Source organism: Leopardus geoffroyi, chromosome X, assembly GCF_018350155.1.
Source record: "Leopardus geoffroyi isolate Oge1 chromosome X, O.geoffroyi_Oge1_pat1.0, whole genome shotgun sequence".
NCBI classification, from domain to species: Eukaryota; Metazoa; Chordata; class Mammalia; order Carnivora; family Felidae; genus Leopardus; species Leopardus geoffroyi.
Genome location: NC_059343.1, coordinates 60,199,982 through 60,223,801, shown reverse-complemented (window position 1 = coordinate 60,223,801; position 23,820 = coordinate 60,199,982). Strand labels below are relative to the sequence as shown.

Sequence of the window (23,820 nt, the reverse complement as noted above, 5' to 3'; positions counted from 1 at the left end):
CTGACAATCAATTATATTAAAAAATCTTATTCAAAAAAATAAAATAAAATAATGTGTGTGTCCTCCCTGCTTGTGGCTGTGTTTCACTAAGGGGTCTTTGATGCCCCTATTCCATTTGGAAGCCTGACTAGATTTATAACCACTATCCATTTATCATTTACTGATCTTCAAAGGCATAATAATTTGAAATACATCATTGTTATAAAATCATCTCATGGAAACTTACAATGTCAGAATTAAATGAGGCTTTAGAGATTGTCTAGCTCAGGAATCATGAAATCAGCCAGTCATTTGTAAGAAAACAGCTCCCCTCCACCAAAAAAACACAAAACAAAAATATAACCCTACTCTCCATCCCCTCCCTACCAATTTTTAGAAAGAATATATGTAGCTATCATGGTCAGTATTTTTTCCTCAATTTTGAAAGAGACATGGAATATTTTGCTTTCTTTTTAACTATATCATAAGAACACAACCTGAGTTTCAGGGAGACAAGAGAAAACAGTAATGACCATGGTAAAACAAAAAGTAAATACTCCTTCCAAAAAGGGCAGGTTGCTGCTACTCAGTGCTAGCTAATTGTTCACATGTGAAATTTCTCAAAAGAAGTCAGAAATCTGGATTTCTATGTGAAGTCTCTTAATTTTAAGTGCTGGCAACTAATTCAAAATGTGTGAAAAAATTCTGCAAGTCAAAAAAACATATCTGTCAGAGAACTGACTACATTTTAGTTTGCAACCTTGATCTAACAACCGACCTTGGGGATGATGGATAAAATCAAACTCACTGAGTGTCCTGATTTCTGCTAGAGGTCACTCAGATGACAGAAAAGGGATCACAACTCCGATTTATGGTAATTACAACTGGAGAATTCTAGTATCTCCCAGAGAATTTCCTACATTTAGGTAAGTAAATATCCCAAGTGTTAAATATTATTTAATGACATGTGTGGCTTCTGCCTTCAATAATAGAAAATGTAATGTGAAAGTATTTCCCATAGAGTGCATCCTACACCACACCCAAGAAGTTATCAATAAGAAGTATAGATTTTTGCTCCATTCATAAAGTTTGAAAAAAGAATTCTAAGTATATTTATTTAGAAAGAGAGCGAGCGAGTGAGCAGGGGAAGAGCAGAGACAGAATCCCAAGCAAGTTCCACGTTGCCAGCATAAAGCCCAATGTGGGGCTCCAACCTGAGCCACCCAGGCGCCCCCCCAAAAAAAGAACTTTAAAACAAAACATGAAACTTCCCTGTAAGTTTAAGTGTGTCATCTCTACTTTAACGTTTTAAAATTTAAAGTCTTTTTAAAAATATTCAGTATAATTATCAAAGATGATGGGAAACATTGTTTTTCTTGTTATGTTACATTTTGCTGCTTTGCTGAATTTGCAAAAGTTTGGGATAGTTTAAAAAAAATTTAATGTTGCATGATAGCTTGAGTAGTAACTCAAGTAGAAGATGTTAACATCTGAATTTTGTATAAGAATCTGATGACAAGAGGAGTCAAAATTTTTGCCAAGTACCGACATATGTCAACATTTCTTACACTAAAAATTATGCTTAGTAAGGTGGAATACCACTTCACTTTACTTTTAATTTTGTAGTTCACAGCTAGGCATGCAAGGTAGTTTAGAAATGAATTCCTACTTAGCTAAATACCAAGCTCTGGGCACAATAAAGGCCCCCAAAGCCAATAGATAGCATGAAGTACTTACAGGGTCAGACATAACACTAGCAAATGCAGGAAGAGGCAATATGCAAAATACAATTTTTAAAAGGAAGCCTTAAGTAAGGCTTTTAAAAAGAAGCCTTAGAATGGTGAAAACAGGGAAGAGTAGGAAGAAAAGAAGGATGCACCAAAGAACACACAATTCATTAACATAGATTTGCGCTTTATTGTAATTTTGCATCCTGAGATAATAAAATTTTATATCTGACAAGTGAACAACAGAAGCAGCAGTGAAAGTTTCAGAGAGGCAGGTGTCCTTCATTTTGGCACAGCTGTATGTATATAGGTTGAGTTCTTTCAGGGGAGTCACTCTCAAACTTGGAAGAAAAATAAATTCATTCCACAGGCTATGTAACAATACAAGATGCACAAATGTTCTTGGTTTGAATGGACATATCCACTTGTATTCTTTTCTGATAAAGCTGTCTCCATAGGAATCCTCTGCCAAAAAGAAATCTTAGGCTTTTCAAATAGATGTTTTGGATCAATGCTCACCTTCCAGCTACCAGAATTTCCTGTTTTTGCAGCTGAGATTCATATTTGTATGTGGTTAATCCAAGGAGGGTGAACTAGCTTGTAGATTATACAATTTCAAACATCTGTAATTTGTTCAAAGTTCAGGCATTAAAACAATTTTACACTATTTGCTTACTAGAAAAAAGGAAAAATTAAGAAAATTAAGCCAAGATAAAAGCAAACAAATAAGCAGGAATAAAAGGGACATTTGAGAAATTATTGCCTAGACTCATAATGTTAAGTTTATATACAGAACTACTTTGAGACTCAGAAGTTGATATTTACTCCAATGCTAGAACATATTATAACACTTTCCACATTTGCAATCCAAATAAATTAGCTCAGTTATCATCCTGAAACAGAAGAAAACAGAAGGCAGATTCTAACTTGAAATTATGTAGCTCAATCTAGCCAACACACACACACACACACACACACACAGTCTAGCATTTCATTATTTAGGGACTGGGTAGTAACCTGGTGGAGAGGGCCAAATAATCTTAGTTCCTTTATAAAAGTGGCTTCCAATATTTTTACCATAGGGATCCCTTTATTATTCCTTCCCCATGTTTTCAAGTATTTTATTTACTAAACTGCATGTAACAATAGGCTTTTTCATTCTTTTACTAATCAAAACAATTGTCATTCACAACTTCTGATTAGTGTGGGATAACCAGTAGTATGTTAGGCAGGATTGAAAAATATAAACAAAATGCATGGAAATTCAATGACTTAGTTGGCTTGTGCAGCAGAAATATTATAGATAAATGTATGATTCCTGGTATACTTTTTGAAATATAAAAAAGGTTCAAGGATGTCCCCACTGCTATCTTTATCTTTCCCAAGTTGGGAATCATTGGTTTACATCCACCTGCTTTTCCTCCCTAAGTCAAGAATTAATTAACATAACACAATTACTCGTGTTAACATATAGGGGATTAATAACAAAATTTACTACTGATAAAATAGATTAACTGCAACACTCGTTCTGTAGGGTTTGACTGAGAAAGAAAACATAACAACATAGATTTAAAGGAATGTGTTTAGAAATTACAAAATTATGATATTCAGTATATCTTTCAGTCAACTTCAAAAGCACATTAATATATGAAAAAAAATCCTCAATTCCCCTGTGAGGTAGGTCCAGATTATTGTCCCCACTTCCACAATGAGGACATGAGGTACAGAGGAATTAAGCAGCAGAGCTAAGAATTAAACCAGAATGATTTGGGTTTGAATTCCATACTACTTTTCTTTCCATCTAACATCAATTTGTTCCAATAAATCTTTTTGAGGATGTGGAAATTGGTAAGACACTGAAGCAAATATTGGACAGGATATGAAACTTTTCACATCATTGTCAAAATAGGTCCTCCCATATCTCCATTATTGTCACAGTTATAATTCTTGCCTGGATACCAAATGCATAATCAGATTCCACATATGCAAAGCTCACAGACCTTAGTCCTCGGTTTCTAGGGAAACTACACTTATTTTTATCACCATAGAGGGGCTGAGGTCTAGCAGGTATCAGTTCTTTGAGTCTGTGTGACGTGAACACACATGAGCTGGGAGCCAGTTGGCAAATCAAACATTTATTGTGTGCAAGGCACTGTGAGAATTTCCACCAAGGGTAGTAGTTCTGAGAAAAATCATTCTGAGATTCTGTAGAATAAAATTTTCCTAAGGATTCCTAGAATCACAGAATGTTAGGTCATCTCTAATTTTCTGTCCAGCTCTAAGTTCAACCCCATGACTTTATAGATAAAGAGACTGACATGTAATTTAAGTGAATTGTCCAAAGCCCATAATAGATAATTTCCTCATATAGTATGAATCTGATGAAGTCCACATATAATGGAATATATTCTCATGTTGCCATCATCAACATGAAAAGCCTGGCTCAGAATCACAAAAGAGAAATTTGGGGCAAGATAAGGATATACATATCCCCTTTTTCAGTCTCCATATTACATGAACAAGTATTATTAACAAAATATATTCCTTTTCTGTGGAAAATTTCCCAATAGTTCATCATTTAAAGGAACCTGAACAATTTGACAATTGTTGCAAAATGAATTTTTTTAAAGCAGAATTTTATAGGCATAAGAGGACTTAGCTTTGATGAATTTGGGCATCTTATAATCCAATTAGCAAAAAGCATTTCCATATGTGAAACTACTCCAGTTAAATGAGTGTATATAATTTCTACATCCCCCTAGGTCAACATAGTTCATTCTAATGAAGTATTGTTTGGGATATTATGTTCAAGTAGTGAGGTTTGATTTTTTTAAGTGGTAGTTTATTTGTAAACAAAATTAAAATGCTAATAATTTTTAAAAGCTCTCATACACTTGGAAAAACCTTATTTGTTCTATGCCTTACAAATGCTATGTAATGTCAGTCAAATTATGAAAAAATAAGAATTTCATTAAAAATGGCAGAGTGCTAAATGCTAACACAGATTAACTGATCAGACATTAGTGTTTATAGATCATAATATAAATAGTATGTATATTAAATACTTAAGGGGTTTTTGTAGGGCTTCAAAGACCATTGTTTTTTCAGAACCATGTTGAATTACATATTTACTAACATTAGAATTATACCAGTTTTGTAAGTGATTGATAGTCCTGTAATATTTTAACACTAACATAATATGATTAGGGGAAAACAAAGAAACATGCTTTAAATAATAAATAGAAGAAATATAATATGCTAGTGAAATATTCTAATACTTGAAAAGGATGGTTTTAAATCTAATGATCTACCAATTCATTCATTCTGGTTCCTTCAACATAAAATGTTATCTTTGTTCAAAAAAGACAAGGCACTTCTCCGTCTGCTTCTAATGTTCAACTACAATGGTGTCTTTCCTAAATTAATAGAGTGGGTAGGAGGGAACAGAGAGTAGCTGAAAAAGGTTAGGGCTTAATTTCATTTTCTACATAATTTAGTTGTTTAAAGGGGCATTGGGATGGAGATGCATAACAGAAGTCAAAGAAGCAATGGTTTTAGCTTACAACTTCAAAGCTTTGCGAGATTTATATACTTTGGCAACTAGATGTTATTTTCTCTGGAAACTACCACAGCAGGTTTCATAAAAGAATATCATGTAACAAAGAAATTCCCAATTACTTTATTCAACCTAAAAACAGCTTTCACAAAAATATTCTGCTAACTTGACAGAAATATCCAAGTATGCTCTATCCTGAGGATAAAAGAAAAAAAAGGTCAATGGGGGAGTGATTAATGACCACGTTGTGCTTTGCCATTTCATCATTCACTGCTGCCAATTTCATTGAAAAGAAAACACCCTCCACCAAAGCACTCCAAAATCCCCAACTGCTAATCAGCCTGCTTCATAGGAAAATAGTTTGGAAAAGCAGTCATATAAGAAAGAAGAAAGAAAATTGTGTATTTTCTGAGTAGTTCAAGAAAATAAGATGAGTCAACCAGCATAATGAACTATAAAATAATACATTTAAAAGCAACTAGAGGAGGTATTAAAAAAAAGTTCACAAATGCTGGGAAATGATTTTTTATGACAAATGTTACTGTAACTCAAGTTATATTCTGTCACCTCCAGATGCACTCAATTTCTGTCTCAATATTTGTTTCATAGAAACAGTTCACTACTTCGTGCTGTTCTTTGAGCAAAACCAAGTGTGATTTATACATGGCAGAAAAGTCACTATGACCATCACATGGCCAGATTCTAAGTATACAGAAAAAAATAAAATTTTAGGATTGACACTTAAAATTATTCTATCATTGGTAATTAGAAATGTTGTATTCTGGAAATCAATTTGGTATTACACAATCACAGTTTGAAGCATAAACCTGATAATATTAGCTGGAGCATAAACCACAGATACAATTTTTCCCTGACCTTAGCTATAAAACAAGACATTTGGTATGCATTTTTAGAGGTTTCCACCTTGTCTATAAAAATACATATTTAATTTTGCAGCAGACAGACAAATGATATTTACAGGCACACATATTAAAAGTTAAAGATTCTGGATGGCTTGGTGGCATGGGGGTAATGGGGTTCTACAGAGGGAGGTGGAAAAGTGTGCAAACAATTACAGTCATAGATCAAACAGTGTCGCTTTTTCCCCTCTTCTTTTATTGGTCCAGGACCGTGGATTTCAAATTAGGCATAAATTTTAAAAATGGCTTTAAAGACTTGACCTTTTATGAAGAAATGACTGTTCTCTTCACTGGGATAAATGTTTGTCCAAAAAGTTTTACTAAAACTAGTAAGATGAAATATAGGATATTATTCAATCTCAGATACTTTTAATTTCTTTTTAGCAATAGGATTTACAAATAATGCCTATATACAGGCATACATTTGCAGTTCAATTAACACAATATAAAGCTTTAATTATGTTAAAAATTCAAATTAAGTGTGGTGTTCTCACTCATCTTACTTGGGAGGAGAAAGAGAAATATGTACTTGTCTTTCCTCATTAATAATATCTAAATGTTTAAAAAATATCATCAAAAATATAAAGAATATTTTATCAATTATGAATCAGCCACTATGTATTCTTTAAGTACAGCTTCTCAATTACCTCTCCCTCTTTCCCAAAGCAGAATATCAGAACTCCAAAAAGGGATTAGCAGTGGCTTTCATGAAGATCTAGACACCTCCCAAGATATCTGAAATCTTGAAATACTCCTTAAAGATAACTGTGTGTATTTTCAAAAGGGGGAAAGGATACATAACAGGAAATAAGTACAGCGAGGCTGTGAAATGTGTTGGTTGGATATCAAATGAATTTTTTGAGGGGTGGGAGTGGAGGACAAAATGGATATTATTAAATTAAATGGAAAAAGTAAGGTTCTTGGTTTCAGGTGCAATGCAGAATATCTCAGACAACAACTTCAATTTTAATCTACTCATTAGAAAGGGCAATCCTGCCCTACACCTGAAATTTTAACAAACTCATGGCTCTGCCATAAAACATGTTAACAGTCTATACATTCAAAAGGATGCTTGCAAACTTCATTCATATTAAAATCTATGCAGATTTGTTGGCAATACAGTAAGAGTAATATTACATTCTGTAAACCATGGCATATCACATTTTGTTATGCAAAGAGACAATATTTACAAGTCTTTTAAGAGTTTAAATATTTTATCCACTAACATAAGTGATAATTTAGCAAAGTGCAGGACAAAACCAGTGCTATTAATCGCATGTCCTTTAAAAGCAAGTAAGAGTAAAACCATTTCTAAAAGCTACCAAAAGCTTATTTACTTATGTCCAGTAAGGGATTACAGAGCATTAAATAGCCTAGAAAAATGATGCATATTTAAGAAACAGTGAGTATGAAAATTATAAGGCAGCATGCTCAGAACAAATTTTTTTTTTTGAAACACCGGCACTGATGTTTTTTATCTTTAGTGGCAACTATATATATACATATAAGTCTCTGTGTATTTACTTAAAAATTGAAAGTGCAAAACACAAGCCTCATTTAACAACAAAAAAAGATGTGCAAATTTTCTTCTAAAACCAACATAAATAAAAGAGTAAGGAGAATATTCTAAAGAATAAGAATAAGAAATAAAGAATAAGTTGAACAGAGCAAAGGAGACCATCTTCATTCCAAAATCATCTACAAGGCACTAAGGGTAGGAAATGACAAGTAACACAGAAGTGACTGAATAAAATTCCTCAGTCAGGTCGGAATATGGGATATTTTGGTAAGAATTCTATTAGTATAACCTGTAAAATAAAAACAAGCAAGAATATATTGATAAAATAATTTGCATTTACTATAACATATATAACCTAGAAAGTCTATAATCATTTTTCACAGGACTGTGTTTTGGTCCTCTAGTATAAAGTAAGTTAAATATATAAAACAGTTATAAAAAAGATTTACTACAAGTTATCATTAGACTGGCAATTAAATTAAACTGGCAAACATAACTACTTATTGTAGCTAACAGTTTCTATGACTTAATTTACAATAATTATTTAACTGCAGAAACGCAAACCCTCTTACATTATTATGTCCTTCTTCACCTCCTACCCTCTTTTTTTTTAACAAAGTAGAAGAGGTTAAAACTGTTATATAGATTGGAAAAAATACCTTTTCTATATATTATATGTACATATTTTCAATTAAAGCAACTGATATTGGTTCCTACTATCTTTTATAAGTTGTTTATAAAAAATAATGAAATATCCAAATGGATTGATTAAAATATTTTAATTAAAGGTTGAAAATACAGTAATAAGAACCTAAGATATTTATAAACTTGTATAAATGTATATGTTAAATTTATATTTAATATTTTACTTATAAATTTAATGTATAAATTTGTAATATTTTATATAAGGTTTTTGCCTATAGTGGATTTGAGATTTGTGGTCAGTCATTTGCACATTTTTTTCCCTAAGCTATTCAAAGTGGAGAAAGATAATGTAATAATCGTTATTTATGAAACAGAAATGGAACGTTTATGTATTAAATACAGGCTACATGTCAGCAACTTGAAGCTTAGATAAATTTCATATCTTTTGAGTGTTAATGATGTTGTAGTTGTCACTTTGGCTATATGTGAATTTGTGTTTTGTGATTAAGACTGCATAGCTTTCATTAAAAAAAAATAGAACCTATAATTTCTTTGTTAAAAATTAAATGTCAGCTTAGAAAAAAAGCCAGGAACATGAATCCAGAATTCAGAACTCAATTCCTACTTTATGCAAGTTTTGACAAGATAACACTTAGAAATATGTTGTTCAACAGCAGCTGTGTCCATCATCATGTGATGGTCTGCACTTATATTAAAAGAAAATTAAGGCTGTGCAATGTTTTCACTGGAGCATACAAACTGAAATTTTTCTAAGATCTAAGTAATTCCTAGGTTTCAAGATATTTTATGTTGCCTACAGATCTAAAGAAGATGGAAGGAAACCTCCATGTTTCAACTGACAAAAGCTGAGGCTGAGGAGAAAAAGGTAGAAAGAAGAACTGACAAATGATAAGCATAGTGAAATGTAACATTTAGAATGGAATCCAGGGGCGCCTGGGTGGCTCTGTTGGTTAAGTGTCTGACTTCGTTTGGCTCAGGTCATGATCTCAAGGTTCATGAGCTCGAGCCCTGAGTCCAGGTCTGTGCTGACAGCTCAGAGCCTGGAACCTGCTTTGGATTCTGTCTCCCTCTCATTCTGCCCCTCCCTGGCTCATGCACATGCTCTATCTCTCAAAAATAAATAAAGACATTAAAAAAATTTAGAATGGAATCCAAAAGAAAGTAACTAAAAACAACTGCATACTCACATACTCCATCATATTGCTAGTTTCGCATTTCCTTTTAGTCAACTTCCAGTGCAAAGCAAGCTAAGAAAGTACAGTTTGTTAAGAATTTCTATATCAATTTATATTACCTATAACATCTGAATAAATCACTGAAAACCATCCAGGTATAAGCATAAGATATATAACATAGCATTTAAAAACAACTTGTAAAGAATATATATTAAAATTGAATATTAATTCTCTAATTCATTCTTTTGTGGCCTGAAAAAATCCCATTTTTTTCAACTTAATAATGCAAATATATAAATGGGGCACTTATTTGTTTAAACTTCCTTACCTTGTGATATAATCTGTTATTTTCCCATTCTAATAACTTCTGAATTGATCTTCTGGTCTAAGAGAAAGAATGAAGACTTTGTTACAAGATGAACTAAAGAACTTTGTAAACTATGTGTATCTGTATTTTTCTGCTTGTTTGTAAAATTCCATTATTTTCTCCTTTTGTTTTCTATTGGAATCAGAAAAAAAGCAAAGTAACAGAAACTTCCAAAAGAGGAGTAATATTTTGAGCAATTATTATACTGTTATTATGAGGTCTCTCTCTTTCCCCACCTCTTCACACACCCACATCCGTGTATATGGATTTTTAATATATGCTTTTCAAAATGAAATATGTACAAATTGTTCTGTGTGGTGAGTCCATTCACTGGACTATTGTGAAATCATTACCAATGTTGCTAGCAGTCCATTTATGGACCTAATCTTGACTTTCATATACCTTTTTATAGGGTTACTTTTTCAATATACATGTAATATACCAAGCTAATCTGAGTCTTTACAGAGTTTTCCTATCAGAGCTCCTAGCACAATGCCTGGGATACAATAGTCACTAGAGGTCTACAAGTTGAATAAAGCAAGTCAACATATATCAGAATTTCCATTGAAAAGAACATATTAAAAACAGCCAGTCAGGGGTTGCCTGGGTGGCTCAGTTGGTTAAGCATCTGACTCTTGGTTTCAACTCAGGTCATGGGTTCAAGCCCTGTGTTAAGTTCCATGCTGATGGTGCAGAGCCTCCTTGGGATTCTCCCTCTCTCCCTCTTTCTCTGCCCCTCCCCTGCTCATGCTCTATTTCTCTCAAAATTAATTAATTAATTAATTTTAAAAATAAAACAAAAAAGAGCCAGTCAGAAAACTTGTACTTAGAGGAAAAAATATGAATGAGAAGTAGCACTGTCCTAAACAAGGGGACAGAGGCTGAATTTCTCTATTTGGAGTTGTATGTATTTTGTAGAGAGGAAGAAAAGTTTATAAAACTTCAAGATAATTAAAATAGAACAATATTACACATTTCAACTCTATTATTTTTATTATTATTTTTTTAACGTTTATTTATTATTGAGAGACAGAGAGAGACAGAGCATGAGCATGGGAGGGGCAGAGAGAGGGGGGGGACACAGAATCTGAAGCAGGCTCCAGATGTCTGAGCTGTCAGCACAGATCCTGACGCAGGGCTTGAACCCACAAACCATGAGATCATGACCCGAGCCAAAGTTGGACGCTTAACCGACTGAGCCACCAAGGCACCCCCACATTTTCAACTCTTAATTGGAAGACTTTTATTAAGGTTCTGATAAAAAGGCACTGTTAAAATTTAAAATTACTTCCTAAAATTAAATGATTTACAAACCAGTATCTGAAATGATTTCCAAAGCACCAACACATAAGAAACTTCTATTCATTCAACTATGTAGGTTAAAAATCAATGGCAATTGTATTCAGCTAATTCACAGTGGGTCAGATCAGCAACAATGCCAGCTAGAGTATACCTTGGAGCTACTATACTTGATAGAATCTCTGTAAACAAAATCAGATGGGTAACAAATAAAGAGATTGAATTAGTCATTATAAATCTTTCCACAAAGAAAAATCCAGGCCCAGATGGTTTTAATGATGAATTTTACCAAACAGTCATAGAGGAAATAATACCATGAACATAAACAAAAAATTCTCAACAAAATACTAGCAAACTGAATCTAACAACATATGAAAAAGATTATATATCATAACCAAGTGGAATTTATTTCAGGAACGTAAAAATAAATTGGTGCAATACATTGTATTAGTAGAATAAAGGACAAAAATGACATCATCATCTTCATAGATTTAGAAAAAGCATTGGACAAAATCCAATATTCATTCATGATAAAAATCCTAAAAAACCCTAGGAATTAATGTGAACTTCCTCAACCTGATAAAGAGCATCTACAAAAAACTACAGTTAATATACTTAATGGAGAGAGACTCTTTTCCTCTTAAGATCAGAAAAAGACAAGAATGTCTCCTCCCACTAGTTTTATTTAACGTTGTACTAGAAGGTATAGACAAAAATAAGAGGTGGTGGTGGGAAGATGGTGGCCTAGGAGGACGCTGGGCTCACCATGTCCTGCTAATCACTTAGATTCCACCCACACCTGCCTAAATAACCCAGAAAACCACCAGAAGACTAGCAGAATGGATTCGTCAGAGCCAAGCATAGATGAGAGGCCCACAGAAGAGGGTAGGAAGGGTGGAGAGGAGGTGCATGCTACACGGACTGGCAGGAGGGAGCCGGGGCAGAGGGACAGCCCGCCAGCCAAGCAGAGCCCCCGAGTCTGGCTTGCAAAAATGGAGGGGCCAGACGGAGTGTGTTCTGACAGCAAGTGGGACTTAACATCTGGAAGGTTATAAGTTAACAGCTCTGCTCGGAGAATGGGAGGGCTGGAAGACAACGGGAGGGAGAGTTGTTGAGCCCCGGACAACAGAGCACAGCTTGGTGGGGAACAAAGGCACTCGCAAGTGCCATCTCCCTCGCCCATCCCCCAGCCAAAATCCCAAAGGGAACCAGTTCCTGCCAGGGAACTTGCTTGCACCACACAAACACCCAATGCTGTGCTTCTGCGGATCCATCCCTCCAGTGGCGGGTCTGACTCACTCCCGGTGCCGCAGGGCCCCTCCTGAAGCAGATCACCAAAAGAAAAGTGAGCTGAGCCTGCCCTTCCCTCCCCTGTGCACCTTGCTGATCCACCACAGCTAATACGCCAGATCCCCAGCACCACAAGCCTGGCAGTGTGCAAGTAGCCCAGATGGGCCACGCCACCCCACAGTGAATCCCGCCCCTAGGAGAGGGGAAGAGAAGGTACACACCAGTCTGACTGTGGCCCAAGTGGTGGGCTGGGGGCAGACATCAGGTCTGACTGCGGCCGGCCCACCAATGCAAGTTATTCAAGACAGCACAGGGGAAGTGCCCCACAGTTCCTCACCACTCCAGGGCCTACCCAAAAGGATGAAATGGAAGAATTCCCCTCAAAAGAATCTCCAGGAAATAACAACAGCTAATGAACTGATCAAAAAGGATTTAAACAATATAACAGAAAGTGAATTTAGAATAATAGTCATAGAATTAATCACTGGGCTTGAAAACAGTATAGAGGACAGCAGAGAATCTCTTGCTACAGAGATCAAGGGACTAAGGAACAGTCACGAGGAGCTAAAAAATGCTATAAATGAGCTGCAAAATAAAATGGAGACAACCACAGCACAGATTAAAGAGGCAGAGGAGAGAATAGGTGAACTGGAAGATAAAATTATGGAAAAAGAGGAAGCTGAGAAAAAGAGAGATAAAAAAAATCCAGGAGTATGAGGGGAAAATTAGAGAACTAAGTGATGCACTAAAGAGAAATAATCTATGCATAATTGGTATTCCAGAGGAGGAAGAGAGAGGGAAAGGTGCTGAAGGTGTACTTGAAGAAATCATAGCTGAGAACTTCCATGATCTGGGGAAGGAAAAAGGCATTGAAATCCAAGAGGCACAGAGAACTCCCTTCAGATGTAACTTGAATTGATCTTCTGCATGACATATCAGTGAAACTGGCAAAATACAAGGATAAAGAGAAAATTCTGAAAGCAGCAAGGGATAAACGTGCTCTAACATATAAAGGGAGACCGATCAGACACATGACGGATATCTCTACTGAAACTTGGCAGGCCAGAAAGGAATGGCAGGAAATCTTCAATGTGATGAACAGAAAAAATATGCAGCCAAGAATCCTTTATCCAGCAAATCTGTCATTTAGAATAGAAGGAGAGATAAAGGTCTTCCCAAACAAACAAAAACTGAAGGAATTCGTCACCACTAAACGAGCCCTACAAGAGATCCTAAGGGGGATCCTGTGAGACAAAGTACCAGAGACATCACTACAAGCATGAAACCTACAGACATCATAATGACTCTAAACTCTTATCTTTCTATAATAACACTGAATGTAAATGGTCTAAATGCACCAACCAAAAGACATAGGGTATCAGAATGGATAAAAAAACAAGGCCCATCTATTTGCTGTCTACAAGAGACTCATTTTAGACCTGAGGACACCTTTAGATTGAAAGTGAGGGGATGGAGAACAATTTATCATGCTACTGGAAGTCAAAAGAAAGCTGGAGCAGCCATATTTATATCAGACAAACTTGACTTTAAAGGCTGTAAGAAGAGATGAAGAAGGGCATTATGTAATAATCACAGGGTCTATCCATCAGGAAGAGCTAACAATTATAAATGTCTGTGCACCAAATACAGGAGCCCCCAAATATATAAAACAATTACTCACAAACATAAGCAACCTTATTGACAACAATGTGGTAATTGCAGGGGACTTTAACACCCCACTTACAGAAATGGGTAGATCATCTAGACCCATGGTCAATAAAGAAACAAGGGCCCTGAGTGATACATTGGATTAGATGGACTTGGCAGATATATTTAGAACTCTGCATCCCAAAGCAACAGAATATACTTTCTTCTTGAGTGCACATGGAACATTCTCCAAGATAGATCTCATATTGGGTCACAAAACAGCCCTTCATAAGTATACAAGAATAGACAAAAATAAGAAAAGGTATCCAGATTGGAATAGAAAAAGTGAAACCATCTTCATCTGCAGACATGATCTTGTATAGAGAAAACCCTAAGGAATCTGAAAACGTGCCCCACAGAGTTAATGAAGTCAAAACTGCCACCAGCAAGACCCTCACTGACTCCACTCTTCTTCACAAGAATGGTAACCTTATCTTTTAGAGGCAAACAACAAAAGAGCTCGGGTAGGCTTAGACCAGTTTGAGCTTGACCAAAGCTCACATCTGCGCAGATGGACCATGGAGTGTCTGACAGTAACTTCTACCTCATTATAATCTCTGCCCAAGGAGGAGTACAAACCTCATTAACAACATATGATGCATGTATAGGCAAGTTTCCTAAATATATGCATGTGATGTTATACCTCTACATGTGATGACAAAACCTCCCTTTCTGAATATTCACTCTAACACTAAATAAAAGAAACCCATTTACCCCCACTTAGGAGTCATGGGTTTGGAAGTTATTCCCCTTAGTGATCTCATTTGCTGAAGTAAAGTTTTCTTTGTGTGCTCCACCTGGTGTAGTCTCTATCTGTAGCTCACCAAGGGGAGAATTCATGTTAGTTATTAGATTACAAATCCACTAAAACATTACTAGAATAAGTAAGTGCAGCAAGTTTGCAGGAAATGAGATTTTGGTAGGTAGAATTCTGGCCTCCATGATCTTTACCTCCTGGAGTTACACTGGTGACCATGTTACATTACATTGCAAAAGGGATAATGCAGATATAATTAAAGTTACTAATTATGTGGCTTTAAAATAGGGATATCACCCTGGGTTATTTTGGTGGACCAATGTAATCTCAAGGGCCCTTAAAAGTAGAGGACATTTTCTGGCAGATGGAAGGACATCCAGAGGGGTTTGAAGCACAAGAACTCAAACAATCATTGCTAGCTTTCAGACAGAAAGGAACACAGAGAAAGTCTAAGAAGGAAACAATTTTTGCCAAAATCTGAATGAGTTTGGAAGAAAATTCTTTCCCAGAATCTCTAGAAAGGAATGTAGTTCTGCCAGCACCTTGATTTTGGTCTTGTTAGACCCTAATAGGAGAACCCAATTGAGCTACGTACACCCGGACTTTTCACTGAGATAATAAAAGGTGTTGATTTAAGCCATTAAGTTTGTGGAAATTTGTTACACTAGACAGAAAAGTAATATGAGGATCTACATATAAAAATCAATTGTATTTACTAGCGATGAACAATCTGAAAATGAGAGTAACAGACCATTTACAGTAGAATTAAGAACAAAATATGTAGAAATAAATTCAACAAAAGAAATATAAGACTTGTAAATTGAAAACTAAAAACACTGTTAAAATAAATTAAAGAAGAGGTAAATAAATGGAGAGATATTCTATGTTCATGAATCAGAAGACTCATGTGATAGCATTTACAACAATGGGGCTGGAACAATTGGATATCCAAGAGAAAAAAATATGAACTCAAACACCTGTCTCAAAAATTAATTCAAAATAGATCAAAGTCCTGACCATAAGAGGTGGAACTTTAAAACAACTATAAGAAAACATAGAGGTAAATCTTTGTGATCTTGAGTTAGGCCAAGTCCTCTTAGATATGATGCAAAAAGTACAAGCAAGAAAATTTTAAATGTGATAAATATGACCTAATCAAAATTAAAAAAAAATTTGTGCATCAAAGATACCATCATGAAACTGAGAGCCCTTCCAGAATGGCCATGTGAGGACCTTATGGAAATCTTTTCCTTGTAGAGAGAGAACTATTAACCTAATCAGTATTAGCAAGGATAATCAGTCAAATGTTCCAGAGATTGAACAACGGATTACAACAGATTGAGAAGTTCAACAGCATTTATGGACAATAAGTAAGAACACTGGGAAGCCTTGGTAATGAAGCGAGGCAGTATTAGTCATATCTCCACTGCTCTACTTTGTGGAGGAACTATTTTAGCAAGCTTGGGAGCTGAGTGACAGGCAGTTCTCCATATCTCTCAGCTCCCTGTGTTATGGACCCAGGCTGGAACGCTGGTGGAAAAACCAAGCGGCACTCGGAGATCTTGGTGGATTGGAGATTTATTTAACACTGGTGGGCTCAGAGGAGACCATTTCTCCAAAGATCTGAGCGCCAAATGCAAGTGGGGAGGGTAATTTATAGTCGTCAGCTTCCATATCTGTGGGGGTTTTCACGCGCGCAACAAAGGAAGAAGAACCCAGAGGAGGGGTCGCTAAGCTGGAGACTAGAGTCTGTTTTAGCCCCATAGGCCATCTTTGGCATATTTTATTCACTTCTCCAACATTCCCCCTTTTGATGCCTTTAAAAAAACTTTTAGTAGGCATCACCTTTCAGTTTTACAGGCTGGTACTACAGGAAGGCTAATACACGTGCCGTAATTTGGTGAGTAACAGTGTTTTCAATAAAACATACCATGGCATTCAGTACACAGGGGCCAGTGGATACAAGTAAAATTATGAAGAGGAGGGGCCCCACCAGGACAGGAAGCCAGGATGCCCAATCTGTGAGCAGATGGGTTCCTTAACCTTAGTTGTAACTATTCCTGACTGGTTTATGAAATAGCAACATTGCTCTCCCAGAAAGATGCATGTCCCTCCTTTTTCTGAAGTGAGGAGGTGAAGGGCTTGCCAATTTTGGAGGGTCACTGCCACCAGAGAGTTTATTTGGTTTTGTAAGGTTACCAGAGAATCTTCCACCCATTCCAAGTCTTCATTTATCTCTTGAGATAGTCTATGGTATAGTCCTATGGATGAACCTATGCCCCCTATTCCAGTTCCTATTCCTGTCGCAATTCCTGCTCCTATCAGAACAGGTAGCAGGACTGCATGTTTAGCCCGGGACTTGGGGCTAAAGGCTGTTAGGAGCTGATCTTCAGTGTATTCGGATATCTCTGGGGTTAGGAAGATGGAATAACATATCTGATATCTGAGTCCAGTTGGCCTCTAAGCATCAGTAGGCCAAATTAGAACACAGATAGAACACCCCAGGGGTTGAACATAGGGTTGTATTCCTCTTTAAGGTTATATTTCTTCTGCATAGAGAGGTACTGTTCATACCTTCAGGGACTGTACAGATTAGATTGTTGGCATTTGTGAGATGGACCCCAGTGGCCACGGGCCCAATTAAGACAGGTGTTGGTTTTCAGATTTTCAGGAGCTTCCCAGGTCAAAGGGATGGGAGTGGCTAAGTAAGCCCTCCAGCTGAGGGGCAAGCACATCCAGCAGGTTTGGGTGTGATTAACTATTTTATGGAGGACTTGTAGAGTAGTGTTGGCCCAACACTGGAGTGGGGAATTGGTAAGCATCTGATTGAGTGCTCAAAGGTTCAAACCTTGGTAGGCTGCCGGGGTAGTGGTCACCTTTATGGCTTGTATTACCCTATCTTGGGTATCCTTTATAACTTTTTGAAGGGCCCTGTCTTGCACCCCTCTTCTGTCCGAGATCCCCCATTGAGGAAGGTAAGTATAGCAAACTTGCTTCCCCCTCTGGAGGCCATTGTTGTGACATGGGTTCCTGACATTTTGGGTTATCTCTACAGTCCAATACTGTACCAATACCCGGTCCTTGGGGCGCCGGGTGACTGACAGAGAGTGGGTGTTTTTCCCTTGTAGCAATCTTTGTGGAGGGAGGTGAAGGCACTGAATGCCCTCGACCCTCTTATTGTCATATAACAATCCTGGGGGCAAAGTGGGTAAGTGGCAGTTGAGAGGGTGAGAGAAGTTATAATATACAGGCAATACATAATAATCCTCCCATCCAGAGGAGGTATGTGAGGCCCAGCATGCATCTTTTGTCCCATGTCCAGCTTGTTGGTGCAGTCTCTATCAGCCCAACAGTATGGGCTGGCAGATACCAGTAAGGGGCAAGGGCTGGCAGAGTTGCATCCAAACCTCTGGGCTACGTTGATTCCTTAAGCTTCTGCCGTGCACAGGCCAGCCAGCTTCTGGGGTGTGGCTGGAGCAGGGCTGGAGGTCTCAGGGGCCAGTTTCCCTTTTGAGGGTCAGTTTAAGCAGGTTGACTGGATCTGGATCACTTTGCCAGGTTGTGGGCTCTTCTGAGTTGGCCTTCTTAACTCTGGAGTGATGGACCCATGGGGTGATAACCTGAAACTTTAAGGGCTGTAGGAGTTGTTAGAATAGCAGTATGAGGCCCAGTCCACCGTGGTCTAAGAGGTTCCCTCTTCCAATCTTTGACCCACACAGAGTCTCCTGGCTGAAAGGGGTGAACGGCGGTCCCTAAGGAAATTGGGGCCCTCTCTATGGTGTATCTCTATAACTTATTAGGACTCCAGCCCCCAAGGTCTGGAGCTGTTCTCTTATTCCCTTGTCTCCAATCTGGTGTAGGTCTCCTGGGAGTTTTCCTAAACATGGGGGTGGGGGTCGCCCATATAATAACTCAAAAGGGGAGAATCTTAGTGCCCCAGGCATGCATTGGGCATGCAGGAGGGCCAGCGGTAGTAAATCTGGCCATGGGACATTAGTCTCTTGGTGGAACTTAGCCAGGGTTTCCTTGAGGGTGAAATTCATCCGCTCTACTTTCCCTAAGCTCTATGGTCGGTAAGCAGAGTGCAGTTTCCAGGTAATGTTGAGGGACTTTGTCAGGGTTTGTATAATGTCTGCCACAAATGCAGGTCCATTATCACTGTGTATGGTTAAGGGTAGACCAAACCGAGGCACAATCTCCCGTAGAAGAACTTTGGCCACCTCGCGACTTCGTTCTGTTCTGGTCAGGAATGCTTCGACCCATCCCGAATATGTGGAGATTATTACAAGAAGGCACCTGAATCCTTTATTTGGTTGTATGTCGGTAAAGTCCCCCTCTAAGTCTTCAAAAGGTGCAGCCCCATCCTATGTGTGCTGGGTGGGGGCCGTGAGGCAGACCAAGCATGGTTTTTTACACGTTACACATTGTTCACTGACAGCTTGGCATAATGTGGGCAACTGGCTGATATAGTAGTTCTTTTTGAAGAGGGCCTCTAGTGCAGTTTTTCCTAGGTGCATGAGTTGGTGATATTCCTTCACTAGATGTTTTCCCATAGACGATGTGACAAAGATGTGTCCATTTGGCATGACCCACCATCCTTCTTTGCTTAGTGTGCCCCCTTCTGTCGAGGCCCAAATTCTTTCTTCCTTTGTGTACAGGGGCGGGGAGGCTTCCCTCTGGGGCGTAAGAGTCATAGTGTAGGTAGGAGCTTCACCTGGGTCACCACAGGTGGCCACTCTGGCTGTTTTGTTGGCCAGGCAATTTCCTTCAGTTATGGGGTCATCTCCTTTCTGATGTCCCTTACAGTGTAGCATAGCTACCTTGTCTGGCAGCCATATGGCCTCAAGAAGCTTTAGTATTTCTTCCTTGTTTTTGATAGTTTTCCCTGCAGCAGTAAGGAGACCTCTTTCTTTATAAATGGCCCCGTGTATATACACAGTAGCAAAGGCATACCAGGAATCAGTGTAGATGTTAACTCGTTTACCTTTGCTAAGGATGAGGGCTCATTGTGCCGACCATCCTTCTGGCAAGGCCTTGGCTTCCAGAACTTCAGTGGTTGTGGTTACCACATATCCTGCTCTTCAGCTGCCCTCTTGTAAATAGCTGCTCCCATCGCTGAACAGGGTGATCTCCAGGCTTGTTAATAGCCTGGTCTTAGAGGTCTGGGCGGCTGGCATAGACTTCATCCACTACTTTGGAACGGTCATGGTCAGGTTCTCCCTCCTCCGTGGGAAGGAAGGTGGCCGGGTTTAGTGTTCTTACTGTTTCGAGAATGACCACTGGATTTTCACAGAGAAGGCCTTGGTATTGTGTCAACAGAGAATTGGAGAGGAAACGATATCCTTGGGTGCTCATGAGGGACATGACCACGTGTGGGACCTTAACATTTAAGTGTTTGTCCCAGTGTGAGTTTGTCTGCCTCCTTGATGAGCAGGACTGTGGCTGCCAGCGTTTTGAGGCACAGTGGCCATCCTGTAGCCACAGGATCAAGTTTTTTTGACAGGTGGGACACTGGCCATTGCCAAGGCCCCATACTCTGAGTGAGCACTCCAAGGGCTATTTTGTCCTTTTCATGTACAAAGAGGTTAAAGTGCCTTTCTATGTCAGGCAAACCCAGGGCTGGGGCTCATCCCAGAGCCAACTTTATTTCTGTGAAAGCGGCCCCTGCCTCCTCAGTCTATGCGAGGGGTTCCCAGTCTGGCCCTCCCAACAGGTCATAGGGGGCCTCGCTATGGCTGAAAATCCGGGAATCCAAATGCGACAGAACCCTCCGGCCCCTAAAAATTCACGGAAGCCTTGTTTTGTTTGGGGCTGTGGCAGTGTGGTGATAACTTTCTTCCTTTCCAGTCCTAGTTCTCTTTTTCCTTTTGTGAGGAGGAAGCCTAAGTATCGGACCCGCTGCTGACAAATCTGTGGCTTTTTCCAAGAGGCCCGGTACCCCGAGTAGGATAGGAGCTGCAGGAGGGCCTTGGTACCTTTCATATAGTCTTCTTGGGTGTCACTGGCAAGGATGAGGTCATCTACATATCGGAGGGCACACCCTGTGGTTTCCCTCGGAACGTCAGTGAGGTCTGCAGCTAGTGTTTCCCCAAAAAGAGTGGGTGAGTTCTTGAAACCTTGGGGAAGTCGTGTCCAGGTCAGCTGCATCTAGTGCCCTGTAATGGGCTCAGTCCATTCAAAGGCAAACAATGGTTGACTTTGAGGAGCCAGGTGGAGGCAGAAGAAAGCGTCCTTTAGGTCAAGGCATGTAAACCATCTGGCTGACCCCGGAATTTGGCTGAGGAGAGTATACGGGTTCGGAACCACTGGGTGTAAGGAAACAGTCACTTTGTTAATGGCCTTCAAATCCTGTACTGGTTGGTATCCTCCTCCTGGCTTCTTGACTGGCAAGAGTGGGGTATTCCAAGCCGATTGACACTCAATTAGAATACCTGCTTCTCTGAGCTTGGTCAGGTGCTCTTGTATACCCATTCTAGCCTCAAGTGGAAGGGGGTACTGCCTTTGTCTCTGATGTTGGGCTCCAGGGATCAGGTCAACAATGATGGGGGCCCAACTCCAAGCTAGTCCAGGTGGGTTACCTTCAGCCCACATGGAGGGGAATGTAAGCCTGAATTCTGAGGGGCTACAGGGCAAGGCCGGGGCACAGAATAGTCTCCATTCTTCTTCCCTTGGCAGGGTAATCACCAAGACCAGGGTTTCCTTCTGCCTTGGGTTTAATTGGAGGCTAGTGTGTCCAGTGGGTTCAAAAGTTATCTGGGCCCCAAGTTTGGAGAGCAGATCCCGGCCCAGGAGAGGAATCGGCCAGTCAGGTAAGTAGAGGGACTCATGCCGGTCCTTGTGACCCCCAAGTTCACATTGTTGAGCTGGACAGAAGGGCTGCTGCACTGCCCATGTCCCAGTAGCCTCAAGTATGGTTGCCGTCTTCTGGCTTAAGGGCGCCACTGGGGAAGTAACAACGGAGTATTCAGCCCCAGTGTCAACCATGAAAGTTATTGTTCAGCTCCCTACCTTCATTTCGACTGTGGGCTCATGGGGGCCAAGAGAGAAAGGGCCTGGTCCCCCTCAGTCCGATTGTACCCTGGCCAGACCAACGAGGTTCTCGCCTCGAGATTCCTCCCGATATCGGCTGGGTTTTGAGGGCCCCTTCCAATTCGGACATTCATTTTTCCAGTGTTCGTACTCTTTGCAGTATAGACATTGGTCCCTTACTAAGGGGGCTCTGGGCTTCCCCCATTTTGGTGGTTGGAGTCTTCCCGTCTTCTCAGCGTCTGTTTCTTTTAGTGCTGCTGTGAGAAGGGTGGCCTTCTTTCTCAGTCTTCTCTCTGCCTCTCTTTTGGCTGTGACTTCTCTGTTCATGAAAACTTTATTGGCGACCTCTATCAGCTGAGTGATATTCATCCCGGCAAAGCCCTCCAACTTCTGGAGTTTTCTTCTGATACCTGGGGCAGCCTGTGCCACAAAAGAGGTGTTTACCATCTGTTGACTTTCTGGTGCCTCGGGGTCAAACTGGGTGTATACACGGTATGCTTCACATAATTTTTCATAGTAGTCTCCGGGAGACTCCCCAGGGTGCTGTGTGACTGACAGTATTTTAGTCACGTCCATGGGCTTTTTGGCTCCAGCTCAGACACCCTGAAGGAGGGCTTCCTGGTATCATTGGATGTGGGCCTTTCTTCTGTGGTGAAATCCCATGTTGGGCATTCTACAGGCGCGGCACCTTGAGCCCAGACAGCAGGGTCATTGATCCCTGGAGGTGCGTGATCTTCTAGGTACCGTCGTGTTTCTCTCATTCCTCTTCTTTCTTCTGTATTAAACAGAGTAGGGAGTAACTGTTGACAATCTTCCCAAGTGGGTCGGTGGGTCTGGAAGAGGGACTCCATCAAGTCGACCATTGCTTGTGGCTTTTCAGAGTATGATGGAGTGTTGTGTTTTCAATTCAGGAGGTTGGTTGTAGAGAAAGGTTGATAATACATCATGGAACGGCTGGGCCGGACTGTTCCATCCTCATTCTGCCTTTCAGGCTCCTTCATCTCCCTTACAGGCATTTGTAGAGCGTTAGGTCTGGGTCTGGGGCGCAGTCTGGTGGCTGGCCCCTGTTGGGGAGGGTTCTCTGGGCCGAGAGGGGCGGGGATATGGGCAGCACCTAGCGGCAGTGGCAGTGGCGACTGTGGCTGCCGCGGCTGCCTGCGGAGAGATGGGGGAGGAGTTTCAAGCTCAGGGGGAGCGGGGAGGAGGTTGGCGAGTCATAAGAAGGCAGAAAGACAAAATCTTCCTCCGTGTCTCCTGTCAATTTAGAGGAGCTGTGGGTTGCTTCTTTGGCTCCCTGGGTGAGCCTCCGGATAAAGTGACTAAAACCTTTGCCTGGCTCTGTTTGGTAATGATGAATCCCACCCAAGGCAGGGTATTTCGGGCAATTTCAAGCCAGGAGTAGATGTATGGGAATTGATCAGGGTGACCTGGATTCCCAGTGACTATGAGCCAAACCCGCTGCACTATTTGAGCATCTAATGTCCCTTCTGGGGGCCATCTTACATTGAATATGGGCCATTCTAGTTCACAAAAGGTCTATAACTTCCTGGGCATCATTTTCACCCCGCAATTGCCTGAAAATCCCTTTATAAAATTTTTGAGCATGACCTCTAAAATCGTAGGCTTACTCTGTTTTGATCCCACTATTCATTTCTTTCTTGTGTGCGGTATCGCAAAGACAGACAAAGAGAGGGTATCCCCTTGGATGAGAGGACCAATCAGATACTCCTCTGGTCACGTTCCCAAGGGAAACTTTAAGTGAGGTTTGGCCGTAGTGGACTCAGCTTTGTGACTTGTGATCGGAATCTGATCCAATACTATTTTAGACC

At 39.7% G+C, this 23,820-nt stretch overlaps 1 protein-coding gene across 2 annotated transcripts in view; it reads right to left on the bottom strand.

The window, feature by feature from the left end:
* Positions 1-1,872: 1,872 nt before the first annotated feature.
* The window catches only part of CHIC1 (cysteine rich hydrophobic domain 1), a 78,631-nt gene continuing 56,683 nt past the window's right edge, over positions 1,873-23,820 (bottom strand). Inside the window, exons 4-6 of one of the 2 annotated variants that reach the window (XM_045470534.1) lie at positions 9,871-9,927; positions 9,555-9,614; positions 1,873-7,990 (exon numbers count right to left, since the gene is read on the bottom strand). In XM_045470534.1, coding sequence (XP_045326490.1) covers positions 7,940-7,990; positions 9,555-9,614; positions 9,871-9,927 — 168 coding nt within the window. In that variant the 3' untranslated portion in view covers positions 1,873-7,939. The remainder of the gene's footprint in view (positions 7,991-9,554; positions 9,615-9,870; positions 9,928-23,820) is intronic. The other variant, XM_045470536.1, reaches the window with a different exon arrangement.